General features: G+C 45.9%; 1 protein-coding gene across 1 annotated transcript in view; it reads right to left on the bottom strand.

Moving 5' to 3' along the window:
- The window catches only part of LOC139055309 (uncharacterized), a 96,509-nt gene that overhangs the window by 23,781 nt on the left and 57,574 nt on the right, over positions 1-15,154 (bottom strand). The window contains exon 4 of the mRNA XM_070532754.1: positions 1,500-1,589. Within this exon, the coding sequence (XP_070388855.1) occupies positions 1,500-1,589 (90 nt within the window). The remainder of the gene's footprint in view (positions 1-1,499; positions 1,590-15,154) is intronic.

The raw sequence follows: 15,154 nt of genomic DNA, 5'->3' as shown, positions 1-15,154 counted from the left end.
TACCACCGATGGCCTTGAAAAAACGCGCCGTCTGGTCCAAAGGAACAGAGCTGCCATGATCCGCAGTGGCCCCTGCCCCCCTAAGCAAGCGAAAAAGGCAATGGCTCATCCCTCTCGTAATGTAGAGGCTACAAGCATTCATGAAAGTGAAGCGTATAGTGCATGCGTTCACTGGAATCAGACATACAGCGTACAGCAACGCGAGGTCTTGTCGAGTGGTACAAAAAACCCCACGTGACCTTCTCAATGGCTATACCCCCGGAAACAAGCAAAAAATGCAATGGCTCATATCCTAGTAAGGCTGAGGCTACAAGCGCTCTTCTGTGGCTTTCTGGACTTACGCGCAAAACTTTCTGCTAATGTTGACTGAGTTTTGTAGCACATTTTTGCTATAATTTGTTCGAAATTTTGCGGCAATTTTCTTTCTTTGCCAGGCGCTGAAGAATAGTCCGTGCCACCTAAAGGCGCCTACCGCTTATATTACATCGGGTGACTAAAAATAAAAACATGCTTGTCCATATTGTAACGCTTTGCAGAATGTCAAATGACCTGAAAGATACTTTGAATAATACCGATTTCCACAGCACGCGGTAATTCATAGAATAATTTTATTAGTATTACACGGGTGCATCTATTCGTACTCCATAATGCATGATAGAAACTCGTTACATTGGCCTTTCGGCACCTTTCAGGTTTCCACAGGAATGGTTGAACTGATGTCAGTAATGAATAATAGAAAAAGAAATGTATTTTGATCTATGATTAGACTGGCATGTGGACATTTTCCTAACTATGGGGTCGAGTCAAGGACATTTCCAGCTTTCTTATTGCAGCATATTGTTTTCTGATCTGCGACCGCTCATGTCACCAGAATAATGGCATGGTATTGACGGCGTGTTAGTCACCCCTTATCCCTGAAGGAAATGGCATTGCTTAACTGACCCTCTTTGTGCGCGCACGATTTCTCTAGAATGGTGCTTGCCTCGAGGCACAGAGGAGAAGTACCAGCGGAAAGACGCAAAAGTCAATGAAGAACGGTTACACACACACACACACACACACACACACACACACACACACACACACAGAGAGACACACACAGACACACACACACACACACACACACACACACACACACACACACACACACATATATATATATATATATATATATATATATACACACACATTGGCGCTGCGGACTCCTAGCTTTCGTTCCGCGCGCAAGCATTCCGGGGAGAACGACCAATTTGCCGTGGTGATTCACTTGCGGCGAGGCTGGTTAAACTGTCAAGGCTGTCTCGGCATCGAGCTGTGCTCTTCTGAAGTGCTTAAACCCTCGTGCGGAGCCGCGGTTCGGATCCTGCTAGCTGCGTTCGCGGGATTTCCAAACAAGTTCGAGAAGGACGCGCGCCCTTTGCTTGCGCTCTTCTCTCTCTGTATTCCAGTGCCTGGCGGTAAATATAGCAGCGTGCTTTGCTTGACGCTCGCAGCCTTACCGATACGAGGAGTGTCAGGTTGACCTTGAAGAAACCGCAGGCGTTCAAGCACATTTGGTCCGAGTCCAGGCAGTCATGAAGGAAGCGGACCTGGGTAGTGGTGGGGAAGCAAATACACGTGGTCGATTCCGGGTTAGCTAGGTTTAACGGCGGAGAGATTCATGGCGTAGAGTTCATTGTTATTGGAGAAACTAGGTGCTGAAAGATTGCAAAGCGAAAATAGAATTATAAAAAAAGAGAGAAACATTAAACCGACGAAGGAGGCGCGGAAACAAAAGGGGTAAAATGTACAGGTTCTAGCATTCCGTTTTGTTAGCAATGCGGTTTGGCTCATGTTTTACGACAGATATTTTGCCATTCAAATACTTATAATATGTAAAAATTCTCGCTTTGAACGATGGATTACCAGACGCGAAACAATTTTTGCATTCGAAACAAGTCATGTTCTAGCTTTCACGTTTAGTTTGTTATGGTTTAGGCTATTAGCTATTTCATAAAGATCAGTGGTAATGGCTCGATTTGAGACAACTAGAAGTATGCGACTTCCTGACACGGCGATGCAAAATGATATTTCGCGTAATATTCGTGTTACGCACAGCGTATAGAGAGAACCAAAAGAAAGTTATCAGCTGACGCTGGAATTCCCATGCACTTAGCACACCTGTTACGCAATTTCTTCAATGTCTAGACACAATATTTCGGTTTGTTTACCATGTTGCTATTAAACAGGCAGCAGTGTAATGAGCGTTTAACACATTATATTTTTTCACTTTACGTATCGATCAGGGATTGGGTATAGAGAATTGTCATCTATGATTTATCGGGAGTGTTATCTATTTGTAAACTTTCTCTTTAATAGTTTTCGAAATTTAGAATTGTTCCTGAATTTTTGTGAAATATTTCTTGGTCTGAATCGAAACTATTCATCACGGTAGAACGATGACGTTTTCTTTTGAATGTATTAAGTTACGTATTATCTCTACTTTCCGGAATATATGCATAAAGAAAAAATAAGTTAAAGTGATTGCATGAGCATCCTCGTAATCTTTGTTCAGTTCTAAACGCTCTTATTTATTTAGAATGCCTTGTGTAATACTTAAAAGATGCATGAAATGCCAATGCCACTTCTTGCATATCTAAAGAAAATGCCTGCTTCAAGTGAAATTCTCATGAAGTCATCGTTGTTTCTTATGGAAACCTAAATGATACAAACGAAAAGCGGGCTTCTGGTTTTAGACCGCATTCTTTGCTGCACTTTACGCATTTCTCATACCTGAAGTTTGCGTGCCATAATGTATGTATCACGAGTAGACACCATTTGTATTGCTTATTGCGTACCCGTGTTGCCCCTTGAGAGTGACCGTTTCTGAGGGGTCGAAGAAATATTTCTGTCGGCACAAATAATACTTTGTCCTATAATTCAGCAGAAAAAATTCTAGAAGACTAAATGCTGTTTCCAGCGAGACACTTTTCAAAGCACCCAATATTTATGAAGTAGCACGCAATCGTTTGCAAAATCATCATTCTTTAAAGATGTTGAATATATAAGCACAATATATAATAACAGAAACACATCTAATGTAAAAGGAAGCCTAGAATATCAATGTCGTGAATAAATAATACAAGCACAATTTTTCAAGAAAAAAAGAAGGCTAAACTGCGGCCAACTGTTGGCTTTTCTAGTGTTCGTGCGATGCATGGAAGCCGTTCTTCGATGTTCTGAGGCAGTGTCACATTTACGGCATAAAAGCTTCGTACTCTGTTCAACCTGCCACTCTGCGTAGCATTTCTTGCAGTTTCACCTATTTCGCATATTCTCGATCTCATGCTGAACTTATTGTGCTTGTTCCTTAGTGAACTGGCGCAAACGACTCCGGGGGTTCGGCTGTGGATCGGGCGGTGAAAATGCTTTCATGATCAATTGTTTTAGGAATGTAAGGAGAAATGAAATAAGTACCTTATAAATGTTAATTAAAATGTTGAAGATGCGGATACGGTGCATTCGGACAGGATCGCGCACGCAAGAGGGAGACGAAGAGGGAGTGGTAGACTATCTCCTGCAGCTGTGACCTTTGTACCAGCCTGTGCGATTACCATTAACTTTTCCCCATGTAAATAGTAGTACATACATTTGTGCACCGGGCTTCCCGTTTGTAACATTTGGTGGAGGTGTGGGGTAACCACTAAGACAGGAGCTTCGCGGTGGCCGCCACTTCGGTTCATCACCGATGTCGCAGGAGACGGTGCCTACAAATCATATTGACCGCAAAAAAGACGGGGACATAGGAAGAAAACACGTAAACAGCACAGGCGGTTTACGTGTTTTCTTCCTATGTCCCCGTCTTTTTTGCGGTCAATATGATTTGCAGTAAATACCAACTAGGCCAAACTGAAGTTCTTCTGGAGACGGTGCCTAGTTCGGCAACGCCACTGTCGACTGGGTCGACTGTCGTACTCACGCATGCGCGTGACCCAGGAACCTTTTGTGGCACCAATGGCGCCGACGTCGACGACTGGCTGCAGATGCATGAGCGGGCGAGCAGCCACAACAAACGGAATCCCACAGGGACGCTGACGAACATATCTTGTTACTTGGCGGGAACTGCGCGAGTGTGGTTTGAAAAGCACGAAGAACTCCGCTACTGGGATACCTGCAAGCAAAAGCTGCAAGATCGCCTCGGAAAACCACTGGGCCGGAAGGTCGTCGCCAGGAAAGCGTTAGCATCACGAGTTCAGATGTGCACCGAAGGCTATGTCGCCTATATACAAGACGTGCTGGCACTCTAGCGCAAGGCCGATGCAGAAATTCCGGAGTTTGAGAAAGTCGGGCATGACCTAAAAGGTATCGCCGATGGCGGCTTCAATTTACTCATATGTAAGAACTGTACTTCGGTTAATGACATTATCATTGAATGCAAGTGTTCCGATCAGGTGAAAAGCCTTCGTATTTATTAGTCATTTGCACGACTTCCCAATACGGATTCTACATCCTCTTGTGAAGACCGACAGGACTCATTTGTGGCAGCAGCAGCCTTCAGAGCAGCTGACGGAGATCGTGCGGCGTGATCTGGAAGCCATATGCCCGCCGGTTTGCGCCCACCTATCAAGAATACACGAGATCCTATGGTTCCCCTTGGTAAGGCTAGTGTGAGCCATGAACTCGCCAAATTGACTGCCGAGTTACAGTCAATTTGCACCGTGACCAGTTCCCGCCTACCGAACGTCCTTCGCTTGTGCATACTCAAAATCAATGGATCCGTCGACGTTTTCGCAACATGGTGGAGTGACGAACGCCGCATGACCGACCTATTTGCTTCAGTTGTCGCCGCGTTGGTCACGCCACCCGATACTGTCGCAACCGCTGGTCCTCGGTGCCGTTCTGGAACAGCCCTCGTTCAGAGGGCGGTTTTCGCCATGTCCAGCCACAAAGTGAGCCGAACTTGCACGCCACCGACGGTACGACCGCATGGCGCCGTCGATCGCCGTCGCCGAGCAGTCACGAGTCCCATTCGCCGCAAAGTCGTCGCTTGTCGTCCAGCTCACCGCAGTCCCGTTGCCCGCAGCCGTCATTCCGACCTGGGCGCATACCTTCACAAAACTAAAAGATGCAGCTCCCTGACGTGACGCTGCATTGTCGACGTCTCCACCAAAGCATCTCACCCTGCCGGGCAGACGCAATATAGTCGATGTAGAAGTTGACGGTATATTTGTCCCAGCGCTTGTTGATACCGGAGCCCACATATCGGTGATGAGCAACCGTATTCGTTGCCGCTTGAAGAAAGTCCTTACACCTGCCGTATCTCGTGCTATCGGGATCGCTGATGGAACAACACCCATTACCCTTGGAATGTACACTGCCCGAATAACTGCTGCCGGTTTCAACAGTTCCGTGTTATTTGCTGTTCTGGAACGGTGTTCCCATGATTTGATCTTCGGCCTCGACTTTTTTATTGGACCATTCAGCACTGATTGACTGCGCTGCTGGCCTCCTGCAACTCGAGCTGCCTCTTCACAGCTGTGGTCCAAAATCAGCTGAGCTTCGTTTATGTTCTGTAGACTTAGTGCGATTGCCGCCTTAAGCCTTCATGTTCCCATTTCTTCCTGACGGTGACTATATGCTGACTCCTAATGTCAATGTTCTGCTGCTACGCACAGTTGCTGTTCTTCAAACCATTGTGACTATCGCAAATGCCCGGGTATTTCTTCCTGTTTTAAATTTTGGTTTAAGTACGCAAGCCACTCGGCAACGCTACTCCCATCGACGATTCCCCCATGTCTGTATTAGATGTTCCGTGCTCGTCGAAGTCAAAGTCGAGTTTATTTACATCGCCAAAAAATCAACGATGCGGGTAGGCCCCGGCAAAAAGTGAACACAATCACTTGAGGGACGCCCGACCCCCCCTGTACAAGGCATACAGCAAAAACGCAAAGTGTAAAAGACATATTAACGCTCTGGCTATTTAACAAGGGCAAACACATCTCGTATATACACGAGTTTGTGAACAAAGCATAATAACAGAAAAAACACAGCATAATAGTAAAAAAAACACAGAAATGCATCGCAGCAAGATAAAATTACACAGGATACATCGCAGCAAGATGAGAAAAAAAATACATGAACGCGGCTTTCAAAAGCAAGATACTAGTGAATTAATGCACTTCTCATGTCAACTAGTGAACATGTTTCAGGAATTATACCACTTGACAATAATTTATTCAAAGCAGTGGGTAGGCTATGTCGGAGCATCTGTTGCCCGTACATTGTACGGGAGAAAGGAATGTGCCAAATTTCTTTCTTGCGAAAGGAGTATTCTGAAAGATTTTGACTGAGACAGGGTAATTTAAGAAAACTAAGCTGGTCATTTTGGATACAACGCTTATATTTTAATGCCAAGAAATACTCGTACACGGTATTAATCGGCAAATTTTGGTAACGAGCAAACAGTTCCTGATTGAGAGCAAGGTAGTCTACGCTTGCAATGTAGCGTACAGGGGCCCTATAACGTAAAACTATTCCAATATCTTTCTATTCCAATCTCCTGACGTCAAATTTGCGTAACTACCAACGCAAGCACCGGGCGGTCAGCCGCAGGGTTGTCTGAACAGACCAATCAAACGCTCTCCTCGTTCATAGGAGACCACTTTTGTTTGCTTGAAAAACGAATAACATTCCCTACACTGAGCGGTTTGTCGTATCTAATTGGCTGACAAGAGGCGCGGAAACGCTCAAGTGGAGAGGGATTCGATGGGGCCGAGCCACTGCACGGAAAGTCGATAACCGGATGAAGAGGGTGGTGCCGGCGTCTACGATTGGTCGGCTTTCTCTTACTTAGCTTGCGGTGGCTGGTCGAAAATCGCGGCGGCATGCAACGGAAGCTCAAGAATGACGCTAAAACGGACCCTCAGCAAAGAAGAGTTGGCAGAATGAAGGGGTAAACGTGCCGAAAGTGCTCGAAAACCTTACACGGCAACGCAAGAAGTTTTATTATACGCAAATACCCCAATGCTCTCCGGCAGGTGCGAGTAGCCAGCGTCTGAGCGATCGGCGGCAGCCATCTCTTATTCCTTTCGGAACGGGGCAGCCTGCGGCTATTCCGAAGAAAATTCAGTTTTGTTCGGCATATTAATGCATCTTTATCGCGTACAATTCACTTTGACGCGGTGAGTTCTTGTGGTTTTGTGACGTCGCGTGACAGGCAGGTGAAGTGGGTGCAGCCCGAAAACTTTTTAGCAATAGCCGAGGGCTAATGACAAAAAGGGGTCGAATCAGAAATAACTGTTTTTCTTTTTTCTGTCAAATCATGCATAATCAGCGTGTACACATTATATCAGATGGGGTGGTATCGCGGTTTTCGTGACGTCGCGTGACAGACAGGTGAAGTGGGGGTGGTTGAAAAAAGTTTTTGACCAATCGTGGAGGGCTGATAGCAGAATTTGAATAGAAAAGTTTGGAATAGCTTCACGTTATAGCGCCCCAGGTTTCTTTTGAAGCATGTATATTTTATTAATGTTTGTTTTAGTGATAGTACTCCAAACCAAGAAACAATAATTTAGGTGGGATACAAAAAGCGCATTGTAAATAATTAATTTTATGTGTTCGGGCAGAAAATGCCGAAATTTTGCGAGAATTCCGGTGCACTTTGCCAGTTTACTCATAAGGAACTAAACTTCAGTGTCCCAGCTCATGGTCTTGCTAAAAATTACTACTAAAATCTTAACACTGTCTACAAACTGGACACGTGAATTGCCTATGTATATGTATATCGGGTTGAGTGGGAAACTGTCTTGTACTGAACAGAACCGCTTTAGTTTTTTATTGTGTTTGTGAGTAAAGAGTGCTTCAGACCATTCCTTAAGTTCATCAAGAGCATTGTTAGTAACAGAAACCAGAGTTCTTATAGAACTACCTGTGAAAAATAAGCTTGCATCATCAGCATAAATGACAAATTTCGGCTGGCTAACAGTCAAAACAAGGTCATTTATATATAAAATGAAAAGTAGATGTCCTAAAATACTACCCTGTGGAACACCAGCAGTAATAGTTTGAAATGGAGATATATGTGGCCCTATTTTAACGCATTGTACACGATGACGTATGTACGATTTCAGTAGTTCAAGTAGAGTGCCACGTATGCCATAAAGGTCTAATTTTTTAAGTAAGGTATTATGATCAAGGCGATCGAAAGCCTTTGAGAAATCGATGAAGATGCTGATGCACAATTCTTTATTTTCAAAAGCGTTAAGAATAATTTCTTTTTGAGACAATAAAGCTGATTCAGTAGATTTACCTCGCAAAAGCCATGTTGTGCTGTTGATAACAATTTAAACCTATTGCAAAATTGCATTAACCGTTTTTCAATAATTTTCTCCAACGCTTTCGAAAAAAGCGGTAAAATAAAAATCGGTCGGTAACTTGACATGCTATTTTTGTCATCGATTTTATGTAATACTATTACTTTAGATTTCTGCATCTGCTCTAGGAAGGACCCGCTTGATAAGGCAAGGTTTTCGGTAGATTTACCTCGCAAAAAGCCATGTTGTGCTGTTGATAACAATTTAAACCTAGTGCGAAATTGCATTACCCGTTTTTCAATATTTTTCTTCAACCCTTTCGAAAAACGCGGTAAAATGGAAGTCGGTCGGTAACTTGACATGCTATTTTTATCGCCGCTTTTATATAATACTATTACCTTAGATTTCTGCATCTTCTTTGGAAAGGACCCGCTTGATAAGGCCAAGTTATAAATATAAGTTAATACTGGTGCTATTAGAGTGAGGACAAATTTTACAGGTGAGATTTGAACGCCATCTATATCACAAGACCTGTTGTTCTTAAAGGAAGTAAAAATACTGCACACTTCAGTGTCATCCGTAGGTTCCAAAAATATTCTATTGCTATTCCGTCGTATAGTGTTGCAAGCGCAATCTGAACTCAGACCGGTATTTATTATATCTTTGAAAAACGTATTACATTTCTCTGCAAGTGTCACACCCTCAACACGTTCACCTTCAAACCAAAGCTCTGTAACTCCTGACGTAGACTGTGCTCGGTTTAATCATTTATTAACTTTTTCCAAACTTATGCGCTACCATCACAGAACTCTCTGTCAAACTCATTGTGCAGAAAGTTTCCTTTTTCTTTTTTGAGAAAAGACGTTACTTTATTGCGGTATTTTTTAAACTTGCCTAGATCAGCAAGGAACTTGGTCCTCATAAATTTCTTGTATAACTGGTCTTTCTTTTTAATCATTCTAAGGCAATCTTGGTTTATCCATAGCTTACGATTTCCAGTGGACTTTTTTACAGTTTTCTCAGGAAAATGATCATGGTATACGCGTTTAAAACAGGTGATGAATGCCTCATACGCCGCTTCTACAGTCTCAGAAGAAAAGACGTCATCCCAGTTTTGATTTGAAAGAACGGAAAAAAAGGACGCGAGGGTGTCTGGAGTAATATTTTGCACAGTATTCTGAGCTGATAAGTTGTGTTGTTTATTTGTGGCACATTTCAGGAGCACATAAATGGGATAATGGTCGCTGATAGAACTGTGTAATACACCTAAAAGTAAGCTAGTAGTATTTAGGTTAGAGATAAATACATCAATAAGTGTGGCTGTCTGCATCGTAACGCGTGTAGCCGTCTGAGTCAGTATGCAAGTACCACTCGATTCCACAGTTAGTAAAAGAACTTCCTGCGCAGGGGATCGTTTCAGGAGATCAATGTTAAAATCGCCCCCAGGAATTAAATTGAACTTGTTGCGCTTGCGTAGCTGAAGAGGCGGTCTAGAAATTCAATAAAGGTACTTATGTCAGCATTAGGCGGTCAGTACGCTACGGAATAAATATAATTTTGTGATAACAAAATTAAAGATTCAACTTCGCTGCATATAAAAGAAAATTCCGAAAGAACTTCGCAGTCGAACTTATTTTTAACCAAGATAGCAAGCCCACCCCCATCCTACGGGATCGATTTACAAAGAAGCTCTGATATCCGTCCGGCTTGTAAATTTCTTCGCCACATGTACACCATGTTTCAGTCAATACGATAGCGTCGAACTGGAAACTAAACTCGTCTAGAAATACTGATAACTCATCTTCTTTGTGTCTAGCTGAACGAATGTTAAGGTCTAGGCAAGAAAAGAATACATCGGAGATGATTTGAATCATGTTGCTGACATCTCACGGTGACTCGTTCATCATTCAAAATAGACTGCTCAGGCTCGCGAAAACCGGAGCAGTTTACACAATCTTTTTTACGCCATGGACGCTTCGGATGTGCAACACAGGTGATTTTTCCTCTTTTCGCGCATAGACCTTGCCACCACGTGTCCAAGCAAAGCGCCAGTTTTTCGCCTTCTTTCGCGCGATTGCCATTCCGAGCAACTGTTTCATAGCAGCGCGAAGGTGCTCGTTGGTGAGCACAGGTTCCCTAGACTTATGGCCCAAGTCACGCGTCGAAAGTTTCAGCTTTCTTGCCTTCTCGAGCACAGTGTCACGCTTAGATCGACATTTAAACTGGACAGCAAAGTTAAGAGCAACATTTGAGTTTTTCGCTTGAACACGGTGGCAGACGTCGATATCTGACTCCGAAATGGGCTCACCAACAAGTCTACCAATCTGACTCAGGGTGTCAGGAATGCTTTCACCCTGAGTGAAAGGCAAACCCTTAACCTCGAGGTTACATTTTCTGGAGTACTGCTCGGAGGCAATCATGCGTTGCTGAAGCTGAAACGCCCGCCTTTCAAGGGCCTCGCAGTTCAAAACAAGCTTTTCATTTGTTTTTTTGAGAGATCTGTTTTCTCGCACAAGCTCGTCATGTTCCTTCTTTACTTTCTCAAATTCCAAGTTGAAGAATTCGAAACTTGACTTAAGTTCGCTGATTTCTGTGCGTAATTCACGCTCCAACCTTGCCTTAAAGTCATTCATTTCCTTTCTTAGCTCCTCCTGGAACCGAGCAGCATCAGCCATGGTAAACACAGGTAAATGGTTAAAGGGAAAAAAATGCTAGGAACTTGGCAGCAGTCAAGGCAGCGTAACAGAAATATTTTGTGTTGGAAGAAATACTGTACGAAAATTGCCAACCTCCAAAGACAGCAGGTGCAGCGATTACGTCGATTGTCCGCCTCCGCTGTGCCAAGTGACCGTAGTCCTCGAGCGCCACCAGCTTTTAAGCTTGCGTCCCCTGCAGCCACCTGCTGTCCGACCAGTTCCACAACGTCCGATCTCGGCATATTTTCGAACATGATCGCTAAAGACCTGCTTCTCGAAGAGGCTACGGATCTTTGGTGTGTCCTGGTGTCTTATCACGACATCTTCCAGGATGGCCCGCTGGGACAGACTTCCTTTGTGACTCATAAAATTGACACTTGTGATGCTAGTGATATCCGTGGAAGAGTGTCTCGCGCAGAAAGCCACGTTATCTAAGCTGAAGTAGGCAAGATGCTAAGCAAAAGTGTAATTGAGCCGTCTTCTAGTCTTTGGACATCGCCGGTTGTCTTGGTGAAAAAGAAGGATGGCAGCTGGCGATTTTCTGTCGACTACGGCTAACTGAACCAGGTCACGAGAAAGGATGTGTACACTCTCCCGCGTATTGATGACGCTGTCCGACCACTTTCACGGATCAAAATACTGCTCTTCAATCGACCGCCGATCCGGTTACTAAGAGATTTAGGTTAACTCGACCGTGAGAGGACCGCTTTCATTACACCGGACGGCCTTTACCAATTTAATGTTGTAAAAGCGGGAAGGCTTCGTGCCAGTGGTCGTTGCGGCGGCTACCGGCACCGCGACAACGGCAGCGAGCGTGCGGTGCACGGACGCCAGAGATGCCGGAGGAGTTTGCCATCGCTCTGGCGAACTCTGACGCCGAGTGTCGCATTGTGCTCAGCGACTCGAGAAACGCCGTTCCCAACTTTGCCAAGGGGCACGGAGGAAGGAAACTAAGGAGAGGCCCTACCCCCTCCGCGCGCTAGGAGAAAAATGTGGCGGAAATCACGTGGTAGGTTCTCATTTTTTTGCTGCTTTTTTATTTTTTTGCTATATGGCCACGCCTTTTGGGCCACAATGGCGGCGTTGTTTGAGCGCTCACACGTGTTGCTCTGGTAGGTTTCGTGCCGTGGCAAAGGCGCTGTGTGGGCGGGTTTGCGTTAGTCACCGTGTCTTGTTGCGCTGTGTTACCTGCACCGTGCTCTGCCGGATGTTGCGCGAGCGCGAGCGCTCCGCGCGCGAAACCACGCGCAGCGCGGCGTGGTTTCGCGAAAGATGTAAACAAGAGAGGAGGGTGGCACAAAAGGCGGAGCATCGCCATGAGCAACGCCAACTTCCGGCTTCACTTTTGCTTCACAAAGAGTGACGTCAGGGCCTCTCCTTAGTTTCCTTCCTCCGTGCCAAGGGGCGAGTATGCGCGCCGGCGGCCGCCATCATCGGCAAGCTCCTGCTCCAAGGCCGCGGCAGCACCATCCGTATCAAGTGGTTCCCGGCCCGCGCAGGCGAGTGTGCATCCTCACCGAACCACAACGAGATGGCGGCGTAAGCGCTTACCATCCGCGCCCCCGAGAGTGTGGTGGGTCTAAGCCAAGGACCGAATGATCAGTTACGGCGAAGTCACTAAGCCTTATCGCTTAGCTCGATGGACAATGCTGCCTCCCCACCTGGCACTCAGTTTGGAGGAGGCCGTCCTCTTAAGACAGATACTCAGCGGATCACTCCTCGCCCCAGCAGTACTACACGTGCTTCATTCAGAACTCTATCCAAGTGGTGTGTGCGGTGTTTAATCAGTGGGTCCGGCGGACCAATGGCACATCATGTGGGACTGTGCCAGGGTCCTGACCGAAGCTAACTCCAGGACATACCCGCCCGAACTTCAGAGGGTAGTGCAGTCTATAGACAAGGACACTCAACTATGGACCGTCCAGCAGGCCCGGAGTGCGCTTGAAAGGTACAAGCCATACGACCCACCACAAACGGGCCGAACTAGGTAGTGCAGAGTAGGGCATAGCCCCAGGTCGACGCTTGGCCAGCGTCACGACACGTTAAACCGTCGGTTGCCGGCATTTACACGTTTTTCCTGTCCTATCCGATGCCTTTCGGGACTTTGCAATGCGCCAGCAACTTTAGAAAGAATGATGGAATCTCTGCTTCAGGGTATAAGTGACCCACCGGCTTATGTTATCTAGACGATGTTAAAAAAGTTTGTTACTCAATGTTATGTAATATTCGTCGATTTATTTGAAGTCTTTGTGCATGACTGACCGTCATCCTGATGTTTTGCCAACAGTAACGGGGTCGGAACCTTGTCAAGCTGCTCAAACTTGTAGTCCTGTACTCCTCCTATCGAAAAGAAATACAGTTGATTGATTGATTGATTAATTGATTGATTGATTGATTTCACCGCATTTTCTCCTACGTTTGACAGCCACCTCAGTCACTTGGCCGCTATTCTGGAAGTATTTAGGGAGGCTGGCCTTCAACTTGACCCTTTTAAGTGCCATTTTGGACACCTCGAAGTCAAGGTTCTTGGCCGCCTTGTCAGTGCTGGCGATCCACATCCGGATCGGATAAGATTCACGCAGTCAAGAACTTTTCTGTAGCCTGCTCATCAACAGATGTGCTCAGCGTCACAGGTTTACTCCTATTTTCGTCGGTTTGTTAAAAAGTTGGCGGATATCGACCGGCTATTGACTGACCTTCTAAAGAAGGACACGGAGTTCTTCTGGGGCCGCGAACAAGCTGATGCCTTCGACACCCTCGTGCGCTTGTTAACACGCCTCCGATATTAGGCTACTTTGATCCATCTGCACTTACTCAAGTTCGCACAGCTGCCACTGGCCATGTCATAAGTGCTATCCTCGCCCAACAGCAAAATGGAGTCGAGCGTCATTGCCTACACCAGTCGCCTCTTGTCCCCTTCAGAGTGCAATTTTTCTATCACCGAGCGCGAGTACCTCGCTCTGGTGGGGGCAGTGGCTAAATTTCACCCTTACTTGTTTGGCCGCCAGTTTTCTGTCATCATGGACCAACGTGCACTGTGCGGGCTGTCGTCAATGAAATACCCGACTGGCTGCCTTGGTCGCTGGGAACTGAGCCTTCAGGAGTTTTCTTTCGTTGTGATGTACAAGTCTGGCTACTTACATCTGGACGCCGACTGCTTGTCTTGTCATCCAGTCAATCCTTCTGACAACGACGAACAGGATGCCGACACATGCTTTCTGGCCATTCCTGACTTTCGCGACATCGGTACTGAACAGCGAAAGGTTGACTCTCTCCGGTCAATCATGGAGCGACTGACTTCAGGACAATCCGATCACTCAGTGTTTGTGCTCCATGACAACATTCTTTATCGACGCAACATCAGCTCTGATGAAGTAGCTTTATTACTAGTTATCCTTCATCATCTCCGTTCTACTTTTCTTGCTGAGCTACACGACGCACCCAAAGTCAGACACCTTGGCACCTCCCGTACTTACTACAGCATTTTATGTCGTTTTTTCTGACCAGGCTTTTACCGCTCTGCGCGACGTTACATTGCGGCTTGCGACCTCCGCCAGCGTCGAAAATTGCTATGTGCGCCATCTGCTGGCCACCTTCATCCAATCACTGATCCAACGGAGTCTTTCGTCCATGTCGGCATGGGCTTTCTTGGCCCGGGCCTTTCCCACATCCATAAAACGAAACAAATTGCTGGCGGTAGGCACAGACTATGCGACGCGCTCTGCCCACCAGCTGTGCTGCAGATGTAGGAGACGTTTTAATTCAAGATGTGATTCTTCACCATGGCGCACCAAGACAGCTGCTGACAGATCGTGGCCGCCACTTCCTGTCGCAAGTTGTCGAACACTTCATTCCTGTTCCTTCAATACTTCATTCCTGTTCCTGCCAACATAAGCTCGCAACCGCATGTCACCCACAAAGGAATGGACTGACTGAACGACTGAATCGCACCCTTACATAGGTGTTGTCTATGTGTATTTCAGAAGACTATCGCGATTGGGACAGTACTTTGCCCTGCGTGACATTTCCGTACAATTGTCATGTCATGATACCACAGGTTTCTCTCCTTTGTGCCTCTTGTTTGGTCACCACCTCACTCTGCCTTCTCACACCTTGCAACCTTAGCGTCGCGACATACCACGGAACACGCCCATGAGCGAACGAAAC

Source organism: Dermacentor albipictus, chromosome 2 (assembly GCF_038994185.2).
Source record: "Dermacentor albipictus isolate Rhodes 1998 colony chromosome 2, USDA_Dalb.pri_finalv2, whole genome shotgun sequence".
NCBI classification, from domain to species: domain Eukaryota; kingdom Metazoa; phylum Arthropoda; class Arachnida; order Ixodida; family Ixodidae; genus Dermacentor; species Dermacentor albipictus.
Note: the sequence above shows the minus strand (reverse complement) of the source record. Positions and strands in the feature narration are given on the sequence as shown.